The sequence below is a fragment of the Magallana gigas genome, chromosome 6 (assembly GCF_963853765.1).
Source record: "Magallana gigas chromosome 6, xbMagGiga1.1, whole genome shotgun sequence".
Classification (NCBI taxonomy): Eukaryota; Metazoa; Mollusca; class Bivalvia; order Ostreida; family Ostreidae; genus Magallana; species Magallana gigas.
Genome location: NC_088858.1, coordinates 8,379,195 through 8,407,165, shown reverse-complemented (window position 1 = coordinate 8,407,165; position 27,971 = coordinate 8,379,195). Strand labels below are relative to the sequence as shown.

Genomic DNA, 27,971 nt, shown 5'->3' with positions numbered 1-27,971 from the left:
TAGTTGTTAAAAATTATTGTTATACTTTCATGTTAAATACTGAAATCTGATTGGTTAAGACGCAGTTAATAATATTTACTATTACCCTCAGCGTTAGCAACGCACTTGGCAACGGGTAACATTAAAAAATGTTACATGCGCGAAAATTATGCGCGTACGGTTCACTGTAGAATTCACGTTATTCCTATATAAAAGCAGTAAAATTTTCTTAAAATTTTTAAAAAAGACATTCAGTATAACAAAATAAATAGTGCCTGTTTGGGAGGATAACAGTTGAAATTGACACCCCTCGAAAACCATTGTCAACCTCCGCTTCGCGTCGGTTGACAATGGTTTTCTCGGGGTGTCAATTTCAACTGTTACCCTCCCAAACAGGCACTATTTATATAATGAAATACAATGTTTTAAAAGAGAGAAATAGGGATTCAGAGGCAAGAATGACATGGCTTTTATATAAAGGTCACTGTTGTTTTATGCACATTGATATCAATCGCTCAACTATCTCCCAAAATGGCCAGTAACATATTTTTACTGTCGCCAGGGAAATCTGTTTTCAACATGGCGGAGAGAGACTTTTGATTTCGTTTCTGAAATTCAACCTTGATGTCCCTCATATCAATCTGAAAATTCAATAGAGAAATAAATTGTGTGAGTGATATCAAAACATTAGATATAACAACATTTTGCTGTTTACTGATGAAGTCCTTACCTCTGATCTGGAAATTATTATTCTAATAATGTTGTCTTCATTGGTGCCAATTCCGCCAAAGGAGGAAAACAACTTCTCAACATAAAATCTTACGGGGTCTTCTATGGCCTTAACTAAAATAACGAAACTTGAAACTTTCATAAATGGTAATAGTTTAAATCAAAGTAAAGAATCAAGAATCACTCCATTTAGAGTTATCATATTTCTTGCGGATGTTGTAAAGAAACAATTTTAACACGAAAGAGATTACCTAATGAAATATATGCGTCCTCCGTTTCCCCAACGACTGTATCAGCTATAGACTGATAGATGTCACTTCCGGTCAACTAAAATGATTAGAAGTTGTAGATTAAATAAATAAAAAAATGATGCACTAAATAAACATATTTTCCCGTTACAAAGGAGTAATCTATCCATACCTGTTTGAACTCCTCAAAAGTTTGCTTTACTTGGGCGTGGTTCTTCTTCAGCACGACATCCCGGAAAGCTTTGTCAACCACATCCACTCTGCCATTCTAAAACCATTTAAAAAACTAGTCAGAGACAGTTAAACAAACGCTATCATAACCCAACATAATACTAAAAAAAATTAAGGAAAACAATTCTCAACCATTCTAAAACAATTTGAAAGGGGTTAATGGCGATTGAAAGTACACATTGATATTAACCAAATTTAAACACAATGAAAACAAAAATTAGCAATAAATTCTCCATGATCTAGATAGGCGAGTTACCTTGTTCATTTTCTCTGCGTCTTTCCTGGCCGTCTGGGCGTTGACCTCCTTTCCCTGGTCCCTGTCACCCTGACAAAGTAAAGTCACAAACTCGGCCAAGTCAGGGTCTATGTGGGCTGTGAGCTCTTCTGTCAAATCTTTCTTATATTCTAAAAAAACGCAAAATATTCTTGAAAATACGTATCATACATAACATGAAATTTCATTTAAAAATTGTGAAACTAACAGAATATGAATGAAAGTTACAAAATTTGGTAAATTTTTAGCGTAGAACATAAATAGTACCAAAGGTTCAATACTGAAACCGATCGAGGCCACAAAACAATCATTATTTATCTAAATGTTTACCTTTCTTAAATATATCTTTGATCTCCTTCATTTCCTACAAAAGAAAGGTTCCAAATACGTGTATTTTGATATATATTTTACTTGTTACATTTTGCAATATTTACACGTATGTAAACGTTATCATAGTTCTTAAAAGTGAAATTATTACCCATGAATAACCGATATAAAACAGCCAAAGAAGATGCAACATTCATTTTCAAAAATGACCAGCCTGCGTAGTAAGAGAAATAACCTTAGCGTCCCGTGTACAGAGAATCCCCACAAGGACTGGATCTGACAGCCCCATCCCGTCCAGGGCTTCGTGGAGGCAGTGGACGTCATACTCTGATGGCGTCATCATCATGCCCATTATCGTCTCGTCATAATCCACACTCAGCTTTTCTTTCAGTCTACTTTCCAATGAATGCTAAAATAAGATACATCTCATAATTAAAATATATTTTAGAGAAACACTAGGACATCAAAGAAATACAGTCTGGGCAATGAATGCTAAAATATGATATACTACAATTAAGATAAATATTTAGACAAACACTAGGACATCATAGAAACTTCTTTGCAATATTGAAGAAGTTATCGCGCGTTATAGTACGTTTGATCTTTGAGATTAAACGTATTGTCATTCTTACTTTCTTGTACTTTGATGACCATTTGTTCTTCAGTATCTGTCGCTGTCCGTTACTCCTTGTAGTCAGCACTTCTATGATGACGTCCTCATCGGGATGATCCTCCATCAGAGCGTCATGCAATCTCTCACAGTCTGTGGAAGGGTTAAAGTTGTTGGCGGCCTTAATTGTTCCACTGATATTTTTCTTCTGTCGCTCTTCTTCTCTTCTATGTTCTTTCTCCAACTGTTTGAGTTTTTCTTCTTCTCTCCTTTGTATTGACGTATCAGCTGCTACGCGCATGCTTGGCTGCCCAAGTGGATTGTGTTTCATATCCGGTCCTTTGGAGATGGGTTCAACTCTCTTGATGGGTGGTTTGGTCTGCTGAGGAACAGGATTCGCTCCTTTCCATTTTTTCTGTGTTTGTGTCTTTGATAGATAAGCGATATTTGCATTGTTTGAAGCAAGAGTTTCATCGACATTAAAAACACGAGTTTTTACTTTAGTATAATTCACTGAAAATGCCATGCTTTTATTTTATTGACGAGCAAAAATGACGTTAGATACTGATATTCGAAGACAGATTAAAGGTGGTATATATCTATCAAAAAACCAGCAAACAGAAGATCAGATGCTGCTATAGAGCAAGAATTGTTTGGCTACGTAAGGCAAATAGAAAAAAAATCCAGTAAATATGAAGCAGACAAGTTTTTTTCTTCGTCCGAGGAAAGCTCAAAATTTTGTATTAGTCTGGAAATGGAGAGCTAGTAGATATTCTAGTAAGTAACACCCCAGATTCTGCTAGACCTACGCAAACACACCTGCTGGATTGTCAGATGTTGTGATCCGTCGTTTGAAGATCGACGATACACTGTGCTAGGTAATCTTACCCTTTTATCCACAAACCTCTAGCAAAAGTAAACACAATAGAATCTCTTAAAAACCAATCACATCGCTTCGTAAAAACATACGAGACTCCGCCCTTTGGAGTACCTTTTGCCACTGTGGCATTTGTCTCATCTCAAAGGTACACATCGATGCTAAATTGATATTATTAACTACTAGAATATATAGAGAACTTCGTTTGAACTTTATATTTGTATTTTCGTTTAAAAAATATCACAAATTCCAAAAAAAGGTTAACCGTGACCAAGAGTGTCACGAACTGAGATTTTTCATAAATATTTAATCGAAATAAAAACCCATTTAACTGTGATATTTTTGATATTCGCGTAAAAATGAAAGCAAATTCGGGGAAAAAACTATTTGTCTGCGAAATGAAAAATAACAAAATTAAATGTACCTTGCTTTTGGGCCAATTTGGGGGAGTCTTGTTGGCTATTTCTACCAATACTTTTGTTGTGGTGTGCTGACATTTATGCTTAATGTCATCCACAAGTTCAGCATCGAACTTCTTTTTGTAGGCTTTCCGCACTGCCGGCATGTCGATCTAAAAATGATTTTAAAAACTCAATATCATCTTCAAAGTGTAACAGCGATTTCAAGTAATTTTCTAATATAAAACCAATCTTGAAAATGTCAAATGCAAAATTTAAAAAAACCAGTTTATGGTGCTAGGTACTGAAATTTATATAAAACAACATCTACTAATTATTAAGCATGAAAAAAGAGAGAAATTACTCATACAACGCAACCCGATAGCAAGCGAGAAAAAACACTTTTTTCAAGTGGGCACTTTACAATTGAAGTAAAATATCGATAACTCAGAAGTGCTGATTAAACGATCAAAGATCCTACCTCGGAACGAACCACCAATAGATTCACGAATTCCGGGTTCGTTGGAGACATGGTCCGGAACAAACGCTCCGCAAAATGGTTTTCTGGGCCATGGAGGGAGTTAACTTAAACAAATATAAAACCAGACCAATATTAGAGCGTATGGCTTTTTACACAGCTGAGACATGCTTCATAAAGATCCATTCCATTGTTATAAAACTGCCATGTATTTTTTTAATTTGATAGAATGAATTACAAGCGATGCATTTTGTACTATTTACTTAGAGCTGTGAGGGCCTCAGCGTAACTCCTCGAACACTCCCGCGCGATGTCCTCAGGCGCCTCCACTCCTTTGTTGTGGATCTTGTACAGATTGAGGACCACCGTGATGTGTTTGTTATTCCTGGTCCTCAGCAGTTTCAGGAACTTGCCGGCATCACTTGACCACCTCCCGTCACCTGACTGTCAATACAAACATTTTTTGAATTACGTTTTTTTTTAAATTAAATTCAACGATAAATTACACAAGCAACTATTTCTATCTTCTTTTGAAGAGTTCTAATTTATTTTACACATTTCTGAATTTAGGACGTGTGTGTCCTCAAGAGCGTTTTCTAACTTATACGGCAGCATTTTCTTGATTAATTTAATGACTTTGGACAATCTTACAGCTATGACATGAAAACTGTGGAATAATTCTTATTGACGCGGGTCATTGTCCGTTCACTGGTTCTAATGGACGTAATGTCGCAGGAAAGCAGTTCCCATAATAACCACGCACTGATATGCTTAGTATGTATATTCAAAAGTGTACTATGTTATTACTTAACAATAACCACTTATAGGATATCAAGGTGTTCAGGCATGCCAAATGAAATACAAAGATGAATGTTATATTACAATTGTATCCCAACCTCATATAAGTCCTCGGCATCAGTCTCAGCAGTACTTTCATCAACTTTGTTGGATTCGTCTCTGTCTCCCTGAAATGTTAGCCAAATAGCAGTGTTGTTTATACATGTATGACACACATACATAGACAGTAACCATTTACCACTTTTTCATTACAAGGCAACCCCACAAAGGGCATAAGATTACAGAACTCTAAAAGGTATGTATTGCGGGTTTTGCTTTAAATCATCAATATTAAAAATTCTTTTACTTTATTTTATCATTTCAGATAAAACTTTCTTGGAATTAATCACACATTTGAAGCCAATCGCGTAATACAAAGGAACCGTGTCCCGAAAAATTTTAGGAATACGGAATCATTCCTTGAGTATTATGAGGTGATCAAATACGGTCGGGTGTGATCAAATCCAATTAAGCCCGAAGGGCTATTTAATAGAATTGATTACGCCCGACTGTATTTGATCACCACGTAATATTTAAAGAATGATTTCTTATTACATATATATACATTGTGTTTGTATAATTTTTAGCAATTGTAGGATTAGATATTAAAATGGTCATTGATGAAATGTATTGGACTATACACTACAAAATCAATTCGTGGTGTTATCACAGACAAAGACATTGAAAAATGGTAATATTACAAAATTAATACTATATTGTGAAACGTGAAAACACCATTATGCTAGCTTTTCATGTGCGGCTGTGCTAAAAAATTACATAAGAAAACAACGATTTATGTTGCTAATGGCTACGGTAGCTTGCGTTTATCGGATTCCACTTTTTTATCATATGAATTTGAATGCATATATAATTCATATGATAAAAAAATAACATGTAGTCGAGATACGCCACATAGTATCGGAATGCCGAGTGAAAAGTAAAGAACCGCTCGTTTATGAAAAAAATATCAAAATTAGTAGAACCATAGACCATGAATAACAGTTTTGCAGGGAAGGAATGCGCCAATGAGAAAGTTATATGACTCAATTGAACTGTATATAGCACCTTGGCAAGTGTGGCGAGCAAGCTTCGTTCTGGGTCCTCAGTTTTCTCGTTGATAGTCGTATCAATACTCTGTGAGTACTCTAAAAATAAAGCATTTATTACATAGAGATTTTACTGTCTCTCTAAATCCGACGCGGATTAATTTTAAGAGTAATCCACACATCAGACACTGTAGCAGCAATACCTTGCCTAAACGATCCTCGTAGATCGGCAAGGTCCGTGTTCTTACACGTGAATAATATTTCTACAGCCATCGGATAGTCGCCTTCCTGCGAGTATCAATTGAAAGAAATCAAATACATGTAAAATATGTAGGCTTGCGTTATATTTCAATTACCATAGGGTTAAATAAAGGTTTATGACACACCAACTATCATGCATAACAGATTAAAAACGAATGCCGTGCCATAAAATTTGCAGTTTGTTTAAAGCTGTCAGTCACATAGGCACCTGGCATTATATATTTTTCTCATCATAAAAACATACGCCCTCTACCTAATGATAAACCATATTATTAATTATTATTATACCCCCACTCCGAAGGAGAGGGGGTATACTGTTTTACCCTTATGTGTCTGTCTGTCTGTCCATCCGTCTGTCTGTCTGTCTGTCTGTCCGTCCGTAACAAAAATTTCTGTCGCATTTATCTGAGCAACTATTTATCGCAGATGCTTGAAATTTTTACACAGTGTTTGTTAAGGTATCTCACTCCTCATGTTTTGATTTCATTGCGCAGATATCGATGATCATTATATTTAAAATGAATATGATTTTATTTATTTAATCATCACAGATAGATTATTATTTCATAATTACACAACATTCATAAAGAAAATCCATTTGAATTCAAGAAACAAACAAGTTTTTTGGGGAACTATTTTTTCGTGCGGAAGGTTTTTTAGACGAAAATAACAGAAACAAGTAATTTTATGAATTTTCAATATACTTTTCTTTTTACTATACTTTATTCGTTATTCACATTTTTAACATTTGATATGTTTGTAACATATTTTATAGGTTCTGTGTGACATGTACAAAATCAAATCTTGAGAATGTGATAGCCGTTTAGCATAAAATCATGCATATATATAGAACATGTCTGAATTTTTTGAAGCCAAATTTTGCGAGAATTTTACCTTTGAAGCCCTATATGTAAAATTCTTTTTAAAAAAGAAGTTCTCATTTCAAATCAAATTGTAACTATTATAGAAATTGTCTATTTTAAGTGCAAAAAGGTCACACAAAAATTTATGCAGCTTTGTACAATTTTTTTTTCGTAATCCCTATATTCAGTGTGACCATTGTGCATAATTAAAAACAATATTTGAAGAAATAAGTTTGCTTGATCAAAAATACTGACAACAAATCCTAATCAGGATGAAATTGCATTTTAGGTGCAAAAAGGTCAAATTAAATGGGCCATAACTCAGAGGGATGGATACTGATCCCCCATTATCTTTGTATTTTTTAAGTTTGTTTTGTCTACAGATTTCAATGATATACTTCTCAAGAAAATCTTGATACAACAACATTGAGGAGTGGGATACCTTAAGGCATGCCATATCGTGGGATATATTTTGGTACCAATCGGACGTCAACTTCCTGTTAAATGACGACTTTGCGCATTTTTTTTAACCAAAATTTTCAAACAAATTTTTGTCAAAGATTTCTCAGCAACTATTTATCGCAGATGCTTGAAATTTTTACACAATATTTGTATAGGCATGCCATATCGTGGGATATATTTTTGTACCAATCAGATGTCAACTTCCTGTTAAATGACGACTTTGTTTATTTTTAGCAAAAATTTTCAAACAAATTTTTGTCAAAGAATTCTCAGCAACTATTTATCACAGATGCTTGAAATTTTTACACAGTATTCATATAGGCATGCCATATCGTGGGATGTATTTTGGTACCAATCAGACGTCAACTTCCTGTTAAATGATGACTTTGTTTTTTTAGCAAAAATTTTCAAACAAATTTTTGTCAAAGAATTCTCAGCAACTGTTTATCGCAGATGCTTGAAATTTTTACACAGTATTTGTATAGGCATGCTATATCGTGGGATGTATTTTGGTACCAATCGGACGTCAGCTTCCTGTTTAATGAGTACTTTGTTTATTTTTAGCCAAAATTTTCAAACAAATTTTTGTCAAAGATTTCTCACTTACTGTTTATCGCAGATGCTTGAAATTTTAACACACTATTTGTTTAGGCATGCCATTTGTGGGAAATATTTTTGTATCAATCGGACGTCAACTTCCTGTTAAATAATGACTTTGTTTATTTTTAGCCAAAATTTTCAAACAAATTTTCGTCAAAGATTTCTCAGCAGCTATTTATTGCAGATGCTTGAAATTTTTACACAGTGTTTGTTAAGGCATGCCATTACGTGGGATATATTTTTGTACCAATCGGACATCAACTTCCTGTTAAATGACGACTTTGTTTATTTTAGCCAAAATTTTCAAACATTTTCCTCAGAGATTTCTCAGCAGCTATTTATCACAGATGCTTGAAATTTTAACACACTATTTGTATAGGCATGCTATATTGTGGGATATATTTCTGTACCAATCGGATGCCAGCTTTCTGTTAAATGTCGACTTTGCTTATTTTGCATATTCACATCAGAGCGGGGGTATCACTAGTGAGCATTGGCTCACAGATATCTTGTTTCAATACTTCTCTAACTCCTACACATGTATGATACGATTGGTCTACCTCTAATGCGTCGTGAAGTAACTTGGCCGACCCTGTGGCCTTGCTCTTTAATAAAGCCTCTATGACACAATCCCAGTCCTCTCCAAGACCAGAACGAAGCTCGGACGCCAAATCCTGAAAAACAAGGAAGAAAATTTGACTGAATTGTCAACTTTTTGACCTAAGTTGACTTTTTTTTACCTCTGCGAACGGTGCATTAGTTGTGATATGTTTTAGAAATTATATCTAATGTAACTCCAAAAATATGTACTTGTATACACAGTACCGATCAGACCCAAACTAACAGAAAGTAAACCCCAACTAAACCCTGGGTTTACTTTCTGGGTTTAGTACGGGTTTACTAGAGTGGACCCAGAGTAAACCCAAAGTAAACCCAGAGTGGACACAGAGAGTACACCCCGATCAGAAGTATACCCCTGAAAGCAGACGCTACATGTGTATTCGGAATACAAGGGGCAGGAATTACAGGCAGTAAGATGGTAAGATAAGATACAGGTCTGCTTCACACTTGACCCCAAAAGGAATTCTCGAGTAAACCCAAAGTAAACTCCCGAGTAAACCCTAAGTAAACCCCAAGTGGACCCATATTTTCAAAAAAGTAAACCCGGATTAAACCCAAAGTTGATCTAGAAACTAAACCCGTGGTTTGGTTGGGGTTTACTATGGTGTTAGGTTGGGTCTATTTGGTACTGTAGTATTTGAAAGCGAAACATGAATAAGAATGTAAAACAATCACTTAAGAAGTTTAATAAATTGTTCTTACCAAACTATACATTTCTTTAAATCTTTCAGATATCTTTTTTCTTTGTGCTGGTGTTCTTCGAACTAAGTTTCTAATAAAGACATCCTCGGGTTGGGCTATAAAAGTAAGCAAGGTTTATCAATACCTACTAGCATACCGTCTAAGAGAGATAATAAGAATTCATACAATAAAAAAATACCGATATCATAGAAATATATGCAAGGACGATGTAATAGTAAAGAGAAAGGGTTCACAAACATATTGGGACAAACAACCGTAAAATGGAGTCCAAAGAAGAATACGGTGGTAATTTGAGGATCAGATATGATTGTTTCATTTCATTTTAGATTTGATTAACGACTCGTCACTTTTACAAAATGATTTACATCAAATGGGCATTGTCTTAATGTTTTCTTCTAACGGCTCCTTTAATGTTCCCAGTTTGTAATTGTTAACAAAGAAATAGGCCTCATCTCGAAACAAGCATTCTGACGACATAACATCGCTGTTACCGACACCACAGAGATCTGCTTAAAAGAAAGGAGCTATTAATTTGATTTCGTTATATTAACTTTCAAAGAACCGAGGCTTACCGAGATCTTTGGCGACCTTGAACAGTGCCTTGGCGTCGTTGTCCACCTGGGAACTAAACTGAGACTTGTCCATAGTACTACCTTCGTCCGACTACAAGGGAAGCATAGGGGTAAGTATGGACTTATTAATTAGAATAGGGGGAGAGAAGGGAAAATATGGGGATAGAAAAGAGATATATAAGAGATACAGAGTGAGGGAGAGGTAGTTTATTATTCAATTATTGAATGAAATATTTCGTTCTAGAAACTGAATTTACATGTGATTTATAGTCTTACATTTAACTGTTCCTTTTTGCTAAGACTCGCTCAAAACATATGCATTAAAATTGTTAAATAATGATTTCATGCTTAATTGTTACAAATATCACATTATAGATTGTAATTTAATCGGAAATCACTTTCATTTTGCTACTTTTTCACAGACCTTTAAGCCTTTATGTTGACGTATGAACTTTAAGACTACGATTACAGACATGTTTTCTCAATTTCAATGCATGGTCCAATGTTTTGCTCCATAAGTACAATGCCATGGAAAGTTTAATAATACAAACTTTTGACCTAGCTTTATTCTTTCTTTTTTGCACGTCAAAACATCATTTGCTAATATTTTAAATTGAAGTGATGCATTGCTTGTATCATTTTCAAATATACTGTTTTCTAGAGTCTAGAATTCAATCTACTTTTAAACATTTCCAATCTCTTTAGTTTGGCAATGTTTTTGTTGTCTACATCTCTTGCAGATATTTAAAAAGGATTTTTAGAAATAATACAATTCCATCAAACTATATATTCTTCCAGTACTGGGTATATATTCAAGCCGTATTGCATTTAGTGTCGCTTAAGTGAAAAGAAAAAAATCGTCTCTAGAATTTATACATGATTATGATATTTATCATTGTCATTTCACATAATGTATCAACTTAAATTATTATTTCTTATCTACGTAAATTACTTAGAATTTAGTTTGTTTTTACTTCAACTACTTCAACTAACTACAAACATAGAATTTAATCACTATCAGTTACTTGTTAATGGTGAAAAAATGCGTTTAGATATTGCATAGCATAGCATAACTCCTGACTCCTTCGTTGACGTTATAACATAAACTGAAAGTTGCTTTCAAATCCCACCTCAACTCCCACTGAAACTCAGTGGAAAAAACTCATCCTGCAGAGAATCACTCACGTTTAAATTATACACCGTGATACAGTCCATACGGAAAACGTTTTCTCAGAAGCAATCATGCACATTTTATTTCATCAATATTTCACCAATGTCAATCCATTTTATTTGTCATGGAACTTGCCGTAGGTGATTTTTTAAGTCATAAAGTGTTTTGCTTGCTTCGGAAAATGCTTCTATGAAATTATTTTGAAATTCTAAGGTTGTTAAACTCCTACTATGCTATTTTACTCTCGTTGTATTTAATGTGGAATGCTACACCAAAATTATATTCTATAGATAGTAAAGAAAATTTTCTTAAACGTGATTTTATTGTTTGAAGAGGGCTATTTTCTATTAATTATTTCATATGCTTTTGGGGTTTTTTTTTTTATCAGAGGGTATAAAATCAGATTTGGTTGGAAGTTAAACACTGTATAATTTAAAATTTGGTGTAAAAAATGCCTGATATTGATATCTAATAGATCCAGTATAAGGTCTATAAGACGTTTGATTTTTTATAGTAAAAATTATTTATGAGAACAAAAAAAAATCTTTTATTCATATTTTCAAATATATAAATCATAAATTTTTCAAAGAAGAGGTGTATTATAGAGACGAAATGTAAGGCAATCATTTAAAAAAAGACAATGAATCAAATCGCGAAATTGTTTCAATCAGTAGAATGCTTGAGTAACAGAAGTTAAATCCATGTTATTGAGGAATACATTTTTAGTGCTGTTGCAAAATTTCCGAGTAAATACAACTCAAATTGACCAAGAAATAGGACGTTTGGAGAAGAATAGATTAATAAATTTAAAAAAAAATATAAATTTCTAATAAAAGTTAAGACCCTCAACCAAAAGCAAATTATGTAATGCTTGTTTAACATTTACTACATACAAAATGGAATAATCAGAGGTTTCTAAGCGTTCGCCATGAATAAGAAATAAGTGTACTCTACTGTGTTTGCAAAGTATGTTACTTACCTTTTGTCTAAGTTCAGAAACATAACAAGTTCGATGTTTACTTATAAAACGGTCCTGGAGGTTGTATTTGTACAAGTGTTTGTCTGTGTAAAGTACACCGTCAATAGTTTAATTACAATTAAAACTGTATGAGAACAACTCCATGGGCATGTCGAAGTCAATAATAACATTTTATTAATATTTCTTGTCAATCCAGACGCAAACCAGTCTTACGTAAGTCATGAAGGAGAAATGTAAACTTATATTTGTAATTTCTGTTGCACAAATTTGAAATGAGAGATACATAACGAATGGCGCTGTTTCAGCAACGTAAAGAGTCTAATTACTCCACATGTACTTAATGACCTGGGTTGCATTAAAGATATTGATATAATTGCACTGTTATAATCATCAATCGAATATAAACAATATGTATTCAAACGATACATGAAATAACAAGCTAACATACATTAAGTAATATGTAAATATATGCATTTTATTTTAATATAACAATCAAGTTTTTAAATTTTAAGAATGAGTAATGACATTGCTATAGTTAGTAACATACAAAATAAAACAACAAACAGAGACAGGTGTTTTAAACAACAAAACAAAAATGTTGAGCTTCCACACACACACTTGGTCGTGGTAATAAATTCGTGATTAATCAGTGGTACATGAGTAATTTACTAGTAATACTGAGTATGTGTGACTATATTTTGATTGCTTCTAATTTCTCTCCAGATATTTATTGGCAAGGATGCGTAAACAAATCATTAGTTCAGAATAACACAATCATTGGGAATTTTTCGAAGCATTGCCGAAACGTCTGTCTTCCTTTTGCAATTAACAAAGAAATAAAATATTTCCGTGGACATTGATAACACAACCTATAGCCATTCAACGGCGTGTTTTTGTTCAATTTTCTTTCCATTTCTGTTCACCGATAAGAAATGTCGATAACTGTATCGAAAACTCCCGGGAGCAGGTTATCACTATTGACAAATTCCTTGGAATTTTGTGCCATATTTCGATCAGGAGAGAACTTTTTTTTTTGGAAGCAAGAACAATAATTCAATTACTTACATCCCAGGGGAGTACGGTTGTTTTCTGATTTTTACAGGCCGGTGGTTTGGTACAACATGTACAGTGTAATAATAAATTATTTCAGACATAGATATATAATATGTATAATGTGGACACACTTTTTCCGTGCGTGAATTTAAACAAGGCAACGTGTGTGTTTGTGTGTATTACGTCGTTACCTGTAGAGAGTCGGCGGATTTGGGACGTCGGCCATAGTACATTTGATAGAGATTTCTCATTTTTCTCTTCAAAGTGAATGGTATGCATTAATTACAATATACTGCAAAAATACAACAGAACACTAACCGAAGCACTTGCATACAAACAAAAGAATTTCTACAAAAATAGAGGAAAATACATAAACAGCTGAGCACAACCTATTGTTGTGATCCCATAGAAATTAAAATCTATGCCGTCAGCCGCGGGCTTTTCAAGCAGAAGAAACTACTAGTACCTCTAGACTGACACATGGAGAGGCAAGTACAAGCAAATTACAAATGTTAAATATAATATTTATCACTTTTCATTTGCAATTCATGAACAGAGTCCATTATTTTCATAAAAGGTAAAAAAAAAAAATAATAATAATAAATTCCACGGGAATCTTCTTCGAGTTCAATCGCCAACACCTTCAAATCCAGTCCCTTCATCGCCATATACATACTCTTGTCTATATATCCAAAAGCCTAGCGGGAATTTTGGATTGTTTCTAGAAATAATTGGATTGTGTTATGATTAATTAATTAGTAAATCAGTAGAGGCGCTTGTCTGGTTAAACATTATTCAATATGAAAAGTAATAAATAACAATTTTAATACCCGACAACTGTTATAAATAAATATATTACTCGATGAATATTTCCAAAAACAAAAAGAAAATGTTATTTCAAACCGTTTAAATACCAAATATGAAAGACGTAGACAAAAAGTTAATAAAAACACAATACTCTATGGCAGCAACAAACAAGCAATTGAAGCGAAAGCTGTGAAGCACAAGCCAAACTTGGGGAAGGTCAAGCGGTTTATCTACCTTGCGTTCTTTGTCGCCATTGTCACTCCTAGTCGATCTGTACGTGTCTGCGTTGTATCGAATTGTCTAGAGGGTAAAATGCAAAAAGAAATGTGCTCACTGCCTGGTTTCTGTGAGGTGAACATATACAGGAGTAATGAAGCACTCTAAGAAGCTTTATAATCTGCTGAGGTAGTACTCGAATTACAACTGAAGTGATAATTTGTAATCTGTCAATATCATGATTTCTATAGATACTGATTAATTTGGTGCCTTAAGCAATTACATGTACTACTGTAATTTGTTTTACAATATGATTTATTGTGCCTGCTGATGCTGCAAAAAAAGATGCCATAAAAACCCACAAGTTGCGACATAAATGAAAAAAAAAACATTGAAAAAAAATCAAATATTAATGATTTAGTATGTACACTGCTTTTTTATTGATCGATACGATTTTCAAAGCAGTTCGTATGAATTCATAAAAAGCTGTCAGAGACTGAATTATTGCTCAAAATAATTCAAAAACATCTAATATTGTGTTAAAAAAAGATACTAGTACACGAAACTAACTAAAGGCAATGTATATTTTTCGGCATTTTTGTTCTCTACACTTCAAATTAATTAAGCGGATTATGAAATCAACCATTCGTACACTGCATGTAGTAGGGCATTATTAGATTCAAGCTTTGAGATTTTTTTCTTCAAAGAAAGAAGACGATTTTACTTGTGGCAATTCTACGGTTTGTTAAATTGCGTGTATTCTTCCTGAATCGTTGACAGAGACGGGAAATTTTCAACGTTATCGCCAGATTCTGGTCCAGAATTGATTTATCAATGAAGCATTAGTTTAAATATACAGCATGCATTTACTGAAAAAGATATTTTGCAGAAATGTATTGGTTATTTTACCGGTATCCTTCAGCACAAAAAAATTGAAAAGGGTAAAAAAGGAGACAATATTGTTAGCACAAATTGATCACATGCATCTAATGGCATCTTTTCTTCAAGTAGTTCATGCATCCTGTATACTGTCTTACGCTTTGCAAGAGACTTATTCTTTGTCCCGAGTTGAGCTTCAACCACTTTTCGCTTGATATTTCGATAATATTAAATACCTTTGAGCTCAAACTACGTTCATCCACTAATATGAAAAATGTCCAGATTATCTGTTTTACCCCCCCCCCTCCTACCGCTTCAGGTTTCAATACACATCCAAAAATAGAAAGTCTACGGGGATTTTGCATTGCATCAGCCATTAATAATCCCGTATGATAACGTTGAAAAATTGCGCGAGGTGCCACGAGTACTTCCGAATGGAGAAAAGATGTAAACATTTCCCATTAAAAATCTCCGTAAGAAATTTGTTTTCGTTCCTGTAAGCTTTTATAAGTGGATAGGGATAATTTGTCAATGAAGATATCGTGGATATTTTCCATTTCATTGATTTCAAATGTACTTCTTTCAGAGATATGTGTATTTTTATCAAAAATCATCAAAAAGTGATGGAAGCAATAACTTGGGACAGACTATTACAGTTAATCTTGCAAACTTGCTGAATGCACAAATTTTGTTTATTTACTTTCTTGTGTTTTTTGACATGTTACACATCTTACCCCTTTTTCATAAAAATCTATATATTTATGGATTTCGAAAAATTTTATCCTTATCCACAACTTTTTAAATGATTTTTTATGGTATTTCTTAATTGGAATCTCAATGATTTAAAACCAAACCAAACAATTACTACAGAATTTACGTGAAATAAATCAGTTCTTTGTCAATGAACATAGTTTGTTTGTTGTCTCTGGAACTTCTTGAAATCCATGAAGAAATAGTTTTCAAAGAACGATTTAATTTATAATTTATAAGCTCCCATCAATATCTGTTCAATAATACGGAGGGACGGCAGTGGATTCATTGAATGATTTCAAAGCGGATAAAGCACAAAAAGCATGTGGAAAAAGAAAACAATTTTCATATACATGTACCTGGGATTCTGAAGGTTTTTTCTGTAAAGAATGTTTGACATATACACCCTGGACATTGAGCATAATTACAAAGTATATATAGAATTCTTAATGCCAATTCTGTATTGTTTCATCAAGTATAGCTCGAGTTAAAACACGTCAAACTTGATTGTGTATTTTAATTGGAAGCGTAAGCTAGCAAATTGAAGCTCTTCGAAATGAAAATTAAAGGAAACAAAAAAGGACAAAATTAAACAAAATTAAAACGAATAAATTTTACAAACTAACTTGAATTGAATATTTTGACCATCTTATGGTATGGTTTACATAATGGGTTCATAAATACACACAGTAAATGAGGTGATATAAATTAAGACTGGGTTTTCAAACAGTACACAAGGTAATGGCCAATGGAGGACCCAAGAAGATAAAACAACATGTAAACAACAGATAAATAAACTCAAAGTTTATAAATACAATAAAATTCTAAATGAATAATATCTCAAGTAAAAATAATGAATACTATAGGTCGGATAGATACCGTATTTCAATTAAAGGGTCTTGAGATATGAACAATTGATGGCGGGGATCAATGAACAGTAAATAATGGATGTTTAAGATACATACAATGGGTGGTAGAGATTCCTTCTTGTCATCTTCTCCATTAGCTTCCTTCTCTTCTCTTTCTTTGGCCAGTTCGGCCTCTTTCATTTTCTACATCAGACATATAGCAATCATATATTTTCCTTACCCAAATACAAGACTACATATATGTGAGATTTTAATATGTCTTCCACACAGTTGTACATTACGATTCATTTTAACATAAAAAAAACAACAAAATAGTTATTTTACAAAGATGTCCAAATTGATGCAAAACAATATTTTCCTGTATTAGTTAAGATTGACTTGTACCCTGAGCTGTCTGTAACGTTGATGCCTGGGGATGACCATATCGTAATCTTTAGAATTCTCATTCCACAGCATCTGCAGGTATTTTTTCTGTTGGTATTCTCCCTCCTATTAATAGACGTATTCAACCAAATAGCAAATGCCTTATCTTACAATGAAATACAATGAATGAAAAGGGACATCAAAATCAAGTTGTGTGGTATACATACGTGGAAAAAAACTAAACCCAGAATATTTTGAAAAAGTTAATCAAAATTTAACATGGTTTCCCAGTTGAGAAGAGATTATTTTGACTCGTTAAAAGTGCTTATTCGAGACATGAAGGGTGCTGTTGGGATTTTTCTGTATTTTCCCTCTCATTTACCAATTCATCGCTCCTGATTACGGGCCTGGTGTGTTCTAACCGCTTAGCCAGTCCTATGTTTTCCATCTGAATTTCCCGAAGCTGTTTTTCTCGCTGTGGAAGGTTGAGACTGAGAGAGAAAGAAAAATACAAATAAATATTTCTCTCTTATACAAAATACTATAACCGCTGAAAGGTTTCTGTAAAGCAGCAATTATCTTTATTTTGTAGAAGATTTTGTTTGTATTTGGTCTGTTGAGTTTTCTGTGTTATTTACTAAATACATTGTATATAGCTATGCTCAGATTTATTTGAAATGCAATTAAACCTTTTATCTTTAGCCATATTTTTATTAGTTTTGCGAGCGACAGTTTCGTCAATGTCTCTGACAATGCAGTATCAACCAAATTGTCAATTAACAACCTCAGGGGGTCACCAATCGGTCAATATCAAATAAACTTAATACAGAAGTATATTGATTAAATATAAAAGCTGTGAAAGAGACAATGAACATTTCTATGACCAATTGTATATCTAGTGTTCTAATTAATTGCCGACACGTTCCGACGGGTCATTTGATTGATTCCTTATTTTGCCCCTCGCCTGAAAACTGGACAACAAACAGTTCAGAAGAAACAAGCTCGTGTAGAAGGAACCAAATCAAAGATATTGTTTGAAAATCAAAGCTAATAATCAATACACGAACGTGTGTAGGTTACGATAAATATTTTGAAATCAATACGGAACTCTGAAGTTTCAAGTCACTATGATATTGTCGTATAGTCTTTTAGAATATAATAGAAGAGATTGTTGCGTTCATCAATTATGTTTTCCAAAGCTGAATAAAAGGGAACCATTATTTGATACCTATTGATTTTGATCAAATATCAAGGCCATATATATTTTTCTCGATACAATCCATTAAATCTCAGTTTAGGTTTTAAATTTTTAATTATTTCCTGCTAATGATACTGCATAGATTCAAACTCTTTTGCACCGTATTGATCTTGAGCAAGAGTTTTGGGTCATTAGCAGGACCACTCATCATCTTTACTATACAACAAACAAACAATTAGTCTGATGAGACAGACATAAATCTCGGTAAAACTTGATGATGAAACAAAATGCTTTGTGAACAAATATAATAGAATTTTGCAATATATTGTAATTTATTGATGAAATTTAAAAAATTGCGAAAGCTTTCAAAAGAATGATGAAATAGGGGATTATTAATGTATTAAAAAGCCTGTTTTACCGTGGAGATGTGGGACAAATGTCTAAAATGCAAAATCAATTGAAAAAAATGCTACGAATACTGTGGTTCAGTTTTATCACAACGATACAGAGAACTGATAACAACCTTTTCGTGTGATATTCATTCCAGGAATCTACCAGAGCTGGCTCCTTCATGATTTTTGACATTTTCTGTAGAAGCAGACGATTCTCATGATCCACCTCGGCCTGTCTTTCTTCTTCTAACTGTAGAATATCAACAAAACATTAAAGTTAAAAGGAACAAGTGATTACTGGAGAGAAAATAATATAACCCCCCCCCCCCCAACAAAACACATCTAGTTTTACTACAGATAACCGAGAATGCATATATGCATGCAAAACTGTACATGTATTTCTCCAGTTTGATACAGATGTAAAAACACTTTAAATGATTTCACAGCGCATGCAAATTACATGCAACTTAAGAACTTTTAATGCATCTTAATTTTGATGACATGCAACTTCATCATATTGGCATCCAAGTAGTATATACTATTTGTTATCCTAACATTCAACTTAATTACTCTCTATGTTATTGGCATTTAACGTATTATTTGTAGAACTATCTTGTTAACATAAAACATGACCTTCTTGACAAAGAACATAATCATTTATGCTCTGATATAACTTAACTATACTGACATACAACTTAACTATACTGACATACAACTATAACTATACTGACACACAACTTAACTATACTGACACACAACTTAACTATACTGACACACAACTTAACTTTACTGGCATACAACTTAACTTAACTGACATACAACTCAACTATGTTGACATACAACTTAATTATACGGACATAAAAATTAACTATGCTTATAATACATGTGTACTAACAAAACTTCCTTATACTGACATACAACTCAACTATACTGGCATTCAATTTAACTTAATGGCATACAACTTAACTATTCCAACATAAAACTTAACTATACTGGCATACAACTGAACTATACCGACATAAAACTAAAATATGCTTATTCATAAATAATTTTGCAAAAGCTTTTGACATACAACGAATTCTGGTAGCTTATAGAAATACAACTGCACCTTAAACTTGTTGACATATTATCCTAATGATGTTGATATACAACACTGCGTTATATATGCATGTAAAATTTATACCATTAGTCTAAATACATTTTTATGTATTGGCATGCTGCTTATTCATGCTAATTACTAGTAATCAATATAATTCTGACACAAGAAATTCTGTGATTTTTATTCGGTATGCATAGCTATAATGTAAGTTGCATGTTGGTTGAATTATTTTTCAGGTGTCAGTATTTTCATTTTCACTTGGAATTGAATGTAACGTTTGGGCAGTAATAGATTATTCATGAGAAATTTTTTTTTCAAGCTAAATTATTTATTAACTTTCATTGATTTTCTTTTACAAGTACTTTACTTTCCACACAAAATAAAACACCTTTAGACAATTTCAGAGTTTTATTGAAGATATCTGAATGACTCACCTGTATTTTTTTCAGCTGGAGAATTAGGTGAGGATACTTTTTAGGTTGCTTATTTTTGACCGTTGGCCTAGAGGCATTGACCTATAATTGAAAATTAAATCGTTATTAATGAAAGAACTATTCGACTACGTACAGCTCATTTTTAATCCCACCTGCTCTCTTTAAAAAAAATTCAGTATTATGATAACAAAAGAAAGAAAATGTATAGACGTGGAGAAAAAATGAATCATCTTTTTAAAGGCTAATAAAATGTTTATATATTACGTAAAATTGTGTATCATGCATGCATATGGGCCTCTTGGGTCGAGTTCTTATAGAATTAAGACGTACTGTAAATAGCACACGCATCCTTTCATATTAATTACTTGTACAAGTTGGATTAAACTTGTGATGCTCCATTCTTTCTTAAATTTTTACTTTACAGCTAAAACTCCAGCATTTTCAGTAATTTGTGTGACATTAACGTTTGTTGTGTCATGGACTCTTTGAATTCGAAATTAATGATATTTTAGAATAAATATTACATTTACGTGTAAAGACCTGCACCTGTTTTTAAAACTAGAATTAAATTGACATTAAGCTGCCCCCTTCCGAGATTGTCATGAGAAAAGGTATATATTAGAATTGTAAAAACGTAGGTGTCAATAAAAACGAAAATTGGATTAAATGGAAAGGATTTCCAGTAGTTTAAATGACTTTCTGCTTCGCTAGACACAACATAAGATGAACATCTACAGGCCCTGACTAAATGTACAAACTGTTTTTCTTTCTGATCTAGAGTTACTTGGGTGTCGTCTTGGACACTTTTATTCATTCCTTTGTGATCCAGCTATTTATTCTGGAGTTAAGATTCAGTCTTAACGAGTTTAAAACCCTAAATTTTTGTTCAATTACAAATATCATTCTGCAGGAGCCATTTTTAAATACGTTGAAATTTCTGCAAATTTTGTGTGATTATGAACTTGAGGAGTTTGATTTCTAGTCAAATAATAACAAAGAAAAAAACAACTTAATTACCCTTTTCTGTTATTTTTTCAGCAAAGTAAATGGTTTTTGCCTTACAAAGCCACTGTGTGTATAAATCTCATTGATTTGGAAATAAAGAGCCACAACTAATTATCAAACATCTTGTACTTTAAGCGGGTAGCACATACTCTAATAAGAATTTACACTACTCAAAACCGCTATAGAACGATTTTTTATACATTAATAAACATTTTTCACTCTACAACAGGTTGCAGATTTTTCCAACATAGCAAAGGGTTAATAAATGGTACTTGAGACCTATAACCTCTTCCCATTACCCCCCCCCCCCCCCCACCCCCCCCCCCCCCCCCACCCTAACCCTCACCTTCTGCCTGTGGAGACGATAGGCACGATCCTGCTCATATTTATACAGGATTTTGTTGGCCACTGGAAAACCCGGTCCTGGCATAGTTTTGTCTGTTATAATTTGTCCGTGTTCGTCTTTAGAGACTGGCTATGAATAATGCATGATTTAACCCTGCAATCACAGAGAGAAAAAAAGAAAATTAAATATTCACAGACAGTGGATGGAGGCCAGTTTTAAAATACATGTTCAATGTTTTAATTACTTTATAACAATGGAAGGATTATATCATCCTTATTAGTGGGGGGTACACCTAATAAATTAGGAATTCATGAAGTCTCTGTATACACATAGTTGTTTTAAATTGGTCTAGCTTTCGTATTGTTATCAAATTGACAGCCAATTTTTATTTTAGAATAAACTTTCTTTCATGCATGTAGAATACTTTCGATGTTGATTTAATGTCTCTCTCTCTCTCTCTCTCTCTCTCTCTCTCTCTCTCTCTCTCTTTCTCTCTCACATTAACAAACATTATTTGAAAATCAAATACAAAACTGACACCGTGTTGAACTCTAGCAGTACTGAACACTACAAAAGTCAGATTCACGGGCAATATACTAGCACCTATTAGAACTCAATCTTTAACAAATAAAAATATTCAAATTCTTAAAATGTCATCGGAATATGAAATGGCAATCGTATCAGAATATCTAATGGTCTTGATTGTTTCTTAGTCGATCGTGGCTAACCGTCCAAATTAGTTTCTTGTTGTTTAGAATTAAATGTGCTTATATAATTGTATACAAATAATAAGAAACATGTTATCTATATAAACGTATCTTATCTTTCTGTTCATCGAAAAGCAGTTTAAACCGACAGAAAATTCATGTCTAAAATGGCTCACCATAAATATACGTATATAGATAGCGTTTTATATAATCATAGGTAAAAATCTCAGACTCTGAACTTCATCAAACTATAAATTATGTAATGATAATTTCCGCGGATGACATGTAACAAAAACATCACCTATAGTGTTATATAGAGAACTTGCTACGTTACCTGTTATGGAGCAATATACAAACCACATCTACCACTTCAAAACACAGCAAGCGGATGTCATTTCAAACTTAAATGTCTCGATTGATCGCAAACATGAAAACACCGAACGGTTCCAAAAAGAGATTAAATTTAATCTGCCACATATATATTTCTACCTGTGCTAACAGTAAACGGCCCAGCGCCATAGAGACGGGTCATTACACAGTTTGAAGTCAGACGAGCTACAAATTGATCTCCGGCCATTTAACTGTCTCTCTCACCTGGCGACAATTTCCTACCTTGCATCTTTTCCAGCCTCTTCATTTTTTATTATTCAGACTATCAGGTGGATCAAGACTGTTTCCCTTATGAACTCGTTTGTTTGATTTGCACTATGAATGGATTATAGTGTACACCATCGACCCGTTAAACAAATATGCTGAATTTGAAGACGAAAATGTGCAGTAATTGAATTAAAAGCCTCCGTGGACTCATCGACTTAGTAATCCAAGGATTACCGAAGCTGAACTCTGTCAGAATGAAAAGACATCTCTCTCTCTCTCTCTCTCTCTCTCTCTCTCTCTCTCTCTCTCTCTCTCTCTGTAGAGCGTGTGATGGATGTTACCTGTCATTATGGATAATCAACTAAAACGTGTAAATAGATTATCACAATATACATCATCTTTAATAGTAAAAATTGTATTAAAGCAAAACCGGTACACGTCTATATACCAAATAATTAATTCGGTTATGAGCTAAATCTTATTGATCAATTAAAGTCAATCGCAATGAAATCATACTTTTCTCAAAGTAAAATATTGATTTTATTGGGATATATTTAAGGACACTTAAAGTCTCTTTGCTGCCATTCAGTATTATAGAGAAAGAAAGAAAGTCGAGCATTCGACATAATGCGTCGTACAAACAAAGAAATATGCAAAACGCTCGAATAATACATTGAGAGAATATTTCACTTTGTCTTTTATTGAACTACTTTTTTGACATGTTCTCTGTGGTGTAGATGGGGTCACTTAAAAATGTAGCTGTCTTCAACCCAAGAAAGCAAAATACTTATTTTTTATTGTCAAATACAAAATATTTCAGAAAGACTATATGTTTATCATCAGTATATCATCAAATGAGTAGCCGACACGGCACCCAGAGGTGAGGAGACGGGGAAGATTGAATATTGAGGGCTGGTGGGGGGGGGGCGAGCTCAAAAACCATACACACTTTTAGTATCAATATTGAATGATGAATAAATTATTTTTAAAAGAAAATTTATAATTATTTGCTGCAATTTTAATATTTTGCGATATGAACATTTTGTTATTGGAAACCTTCGGAAATGAACCATGAGTAAAGGTCCTTAAATTACTTTATTACAATTTTCAAGTTTTCATCTAAGACTATTCTACTCGTGCTTCTTATTCATATATTCACCATGCAATTATGACGCGACGAAGAAAAGTTCTATACACGATGGAGATCAATTATAATACTCACATGTGCAAAAATCGGTCCCAGAAAATTGTTAAAAACTCAAGGTACATTTGCAATTAAGTTTATTTTTAATAAAGAAAGCTGTAGGAATAAATTCAAGGATCTTAAAAGTTACATATATAGCCAACGAATAAATTCAAGGCTCATACATGTGTAGACAGTGATACTCTACATGTACTTGCATAAATATATAAACGTGGTCAGGTGGATAAAATTATTTGGGGATGGTGACATTTATCTCGACTTGAACGTGTTGATTCATACATGTACTTTATTTTGTCTTGATCTACAACCAAACATGAATATTTACATTCTACTGTGTTTTTCCATTAAATTCTGTGATCTTCAAATGCCTCTAAATGCAACAATTAGTCAAAGGTCAAATTGACGAGTTTTTGTTATCACGTCACAAACGTTAAACGCTGTAAACTGCAACGTCACAAGCGAAAATCAAAGTTCACGCTTGTGGCTGTTACTGTGGCTCTTCCATTAATATTAACTTACCCTTAGGATAAGATAGGAATTTTAAGGTATGAATCGCATTTGCAGACAAGGCAAGAAGTTAAAAAATGTAAATATAAGCATTAAATCATGATTTTTTGAAGTATACACTCTCATAACTGCAGCGGTGTGTGCATACAAATTTTCATAACGCGCTAACACCGCTGCAGTTATGAGAGTGTATACTTCAAAAAATCATGATTCAATGCTATAATAGATTTATAAAACTTACGTTTCCAAGAATTACTTTAAAATACGTGTACAGAAGGGGAAAGAAGAGGAATAAAATAAAGAAAGTAAGACTACTGAACCAAAAAATATTTACTGGTTTATTCAGCATCTGTCTTTGGGTCATTTTGTAGTTCTAAGTTCATTTGAATCCTTCAATGGCGCCACTCCTGTTGTGGGTTATTTCTTCGAGTAATTAAATTAGATTCTCGTCCATATTATACATAGGCCTATATGAGCACTGCATCGCTACATGTACATGTATGCATCAAGTTCAGAGCTTACTCTTTTCTGAATCATTTTTGGATAGGCGATGTTTCTCAACTATTTCTGTAAATAAATTAAATAAATCAGATTGATGTTTTATTTTTTTAGTATGATCTTTTCCTTATGGCAAGTCTGATAATAGTGTCATTCATTCCTTGTTTTTCGTTGGATGCATCTTCTCGCAGAATTAAATGACGGTCTGATGGAATTTGTCATGTCTGTGAACGTCCTGTGCCCATGTAGTCTTCTCATATTAGCGAGCGCAGCTCGCCGGCGCGCAGCGCCGGCTAGCGAAGCGAGCTCTAAGAACCAGTGTGCGCGGGAAAAAGAACGAGCTAAACCTACAGTTCATCAAACAAAATTTTTTGTCTACGTCCCATAATGCTCTCTAATGTTTACACCCGTGGTGCTATGCCAAAAATGGCCGACTTTTAACTCGTAATTTACGGTGACTTAAAGTTTGAAGACACGTTTTGAGTACCGCATGGCATATGCTTTGGCGAGACTCAAAAGATTTGTTACATGCTTCCATAAGGTCTTCGTATTGAGTCGAGAAACGTAAACAAAGACGAACATAGTCATGGATGGACGTCACAGTGCACTCGCGCTATATTTCCCGCGAAAAATCTAGAGGTGGATCAAACATCTGTAATGAGTGTACTGGCTATTTCAGAATAGTCTGCGATACCTGCCTCATTGACATATGATTTGTTTTTAATCTTTTTTTAATATAGAGATTTTATATATATATATAAACTAGCAAGGGCCATACTTTACTGTCATGTCGATCCATTTTTAAAGTAATTGTGCATGCACCATGTACCGTGCAGTAGGCAGGTAAGTATATGAGTAGGGAGGAAATAAACAATAGGACATTTTGAACTAAATAAAAAGGAACAAAATGAAAAAATAAACAGGTAAAAAAATTATGTAGATATTGCATATAGTCATACCATTAAATAAAAGTCGGAAATAACACACCTACAAACAGGTACCGGGCTCTCTCTCTCTCTCTCTCTCTCTCTCTCTCTCTCTCTCTCTCTCTCTCTCTCTCTCTCTCTTGGTAGGGGGTTGCGCTGTATATATCATAACCATTAAAATTAGTACATTTGGCATACTTATTGTAGAGCAATACTCTCTCAAAAATTCTTTGACGTTCGTTGATACCTAAATAAAACTATAAGTTGACAATGATGCAAGGTACAGTATGTGTAATTCTTGCTGCGCTCGCCAGAACGGTAGCACCGTAAAACATATTATTAGAAAAAAATTTATCTTTGATATCAATGGAGGGGGGGTTATTTTCCATCGTTCTAATCGCTATTGGCATCGAATATGTTCAAAACCCAGTCAATATGTGGTCGTAAAATGTAAAACGTATTAAAATTCAATTCCTTTGTTTTAGAATCTCGTTAAAGGTGTAAAGAATTTTTTTCAATTTTGCGGATTTTTTTTATTTCTTTCACAACCACACAGTCTTATTTCAAGAGTTACCTTTCTTTGGGTACTTGCAAATTAGATATTCCGGAACACAGTAGGCTATCTGTTTACTTCAAGTTTTAACCATTGACGTCTGCTCGTTACGTCATAAAATGGCGGGTGCATCTGAAAAAAAAAATCCGGATACCTGGAATATGCGGTCATTGTGTGGATAGGTAATACTTATCTTATTTAGCCATGGCACAGTATGCATAAATTTATAATCGCTGATAATCTATTTTACCAATGTCGTTTGACCAGTTCGGAATAGGGTACAGGAGCTGTACAGGTAACGTTAGCGTTGTTATTTTGAAAGAAAACACGTATATCAAAACCAAATACCATTGATCAGCTGTTGATATTGATATAATGTCGTTGTTAATTAATTACAAATTATTATACTAGTTGCAGCGGATAAGCTGATGCGAATAGTGGTTTCCCCACAAATCATACACCACAGATTTACCGAGCAGTGTTAAACCAACAGTTTTATCGTAACTTTTAATTATTGTTTTAACCTATATAAAGTATAATCTTAACAGAAATGACACATTACCTTTAGAGTTTCCAACATCCTGCTGGTGCATGATGCCATCCATTGTGATAATGATATGCATTTTCCATGTTTTCAATCCCTTATTAACTTCCGAATTTGTGAAGTGTCGATAACGTTCTGATATGTACTGGTGATGTTTTAATTATGTGATGTTTATTATATCTTATCCTGCAAGCTAGTTTTTTTCATACTTTAAATCTAAAAAGTGAAAAATGTATAAATGCGATTTTAATACATAAAATTGTTGCGATGCCCAGGGTCATAATCAAAGTTTCATAATGAAAGGTTGACTTATTTAAGACTGAGTATTGAACACAAATTAATACCAAAAAATGAAAATTTTGCAGATATTAAAATGAATTTATTTAAATTAATAAATGGTCATACAATAAGTCTTGAATAAATGTATTTCTTAAAATATCTATAAACTTTTTAATTTATTATTTGCTATATAATATATGGTGACTGGTCAAAATGCAAACCGGTCAAACAACATGTTGTAGGTAAACCATTTATATATGTATCATACGTTTTGAGTTTTATTTATAATAAAAAGTGTGACCTTACAAGTATTTTATGATTCTCTCTCTTATTTGTAAGTTGTAAACATATGTACCGGTACATTTTATGTTGTTTTGCTGTTGCTTCCTTTGGAAAAGTTGCTTCCATGTAGCTATCATCCTCGTAGCCATGCTGGAAACATTTGAACAATAAAAATTGCTTTCTTTTATAGTGACTCGT

General features: G+C 33.4%; 2 protein-coding genes across 8 annotated transcripts in view; one reads left to right on the top strand and one right to left on the bottom strand.

Annotated features, from left to right (window-relative positions):
- Positions 1-393: 393 nt before the first annotated feature.
- Positions 394-26,783, bottom strand: LOC105340114 (annexin A6). 7 transcript variants are annotated; one of them, XM_034470812.2, is made up of 27 exons: positions 26,690-26,783; positions 21,677-21,829; positions 20,326-20,406; positions 18,924-19,042; positions 17,585-17,693; positions 17,224-17,328; positions 16,936-17,022; positions 16,330-16,350; positions 14,360-14,425; positions 10,116-10,206; positions 9,544-9,638; positions 8,781-8,894; positions 6,238-6,322; positions 6,054-6,133; positions 5,048-5,116; positions 4,415-4,595; positions 4,155-4,258; positions 3,700-3,846; positions 3,218-3,304; positions 2,421-2,825; positions 2,024-2,197; positions 1,792-1,825; positions 1,444-1,592; positions 1,129-1,224; positions 960-1,035; positions 710-822; positions 394-620 (listed from the first exon to the last, which is right to left on the bottom strand). In XM_034470812.2, the coding sequence occupies exons 2-27, from the start codon at positions 21,758-21,760 to the stop codon at positions 495-497; spliced, it is 2,898 nt and encodes a 965-aa protein (XP_034326703.2). In that variant the 5' UTR covers positions 21,761-21,829; positions 26,690-26,783; the 3' UTR covers positions 394-494. The 7 variants fall into 7 exon arrangements, with proteins under 7 accessions (XP_034326703.2, XP_011444275.3, XP_065944850.1 ...); XM_011445973.4 differs by lacking the exon at positions 26,690-26,783 and adding an exon at positions 22,996-23,147; XM_066088778.1 differs by lacking the exon at positions 26,690-26,783 and adding an exon at positions 22,710-22,914.
- The window catches only part of LOC105340116 (sodium/calcium exchanger 1), a 49,507-nt gene continuing 48,310 nt past the window's right edge, over positions 26,775-27,971 (top strand). Inside the window, exon 1 of the mRNA XM_011445982.4 lies at positions 26,775-26,850. The gene's annotated coding sequence lies outside the window, so the exon portion shown is untranslated. The remainder of the gene's footprint in view (positions 26,851-27,971) is intronic.

Bases quoted from the DNA above. Each gene is read 5' to 3' on its own strand.
- LOC105340114 (XM_034470812.2), bottom strand. From the start codon at position 21,760: ATGCCAGGACCGGGTTTTCCAGTGGCCAACAAAATCCTGTATAAATAT. The intron at 1,826-2,023 runs GTTATTTCTCTT...TTTCTTTTGTAG, and splicing joins TCTGTACACGGGACGCTAAG to GAAATGAAGGAGATCAAAGA. The intron at 621-709 runs GTAAGGACTTCA...TTGAATTTTCAG, and splicing joins TAATAATTTCCAGATCAGAG to ATTGATATGAGGGACATCAA.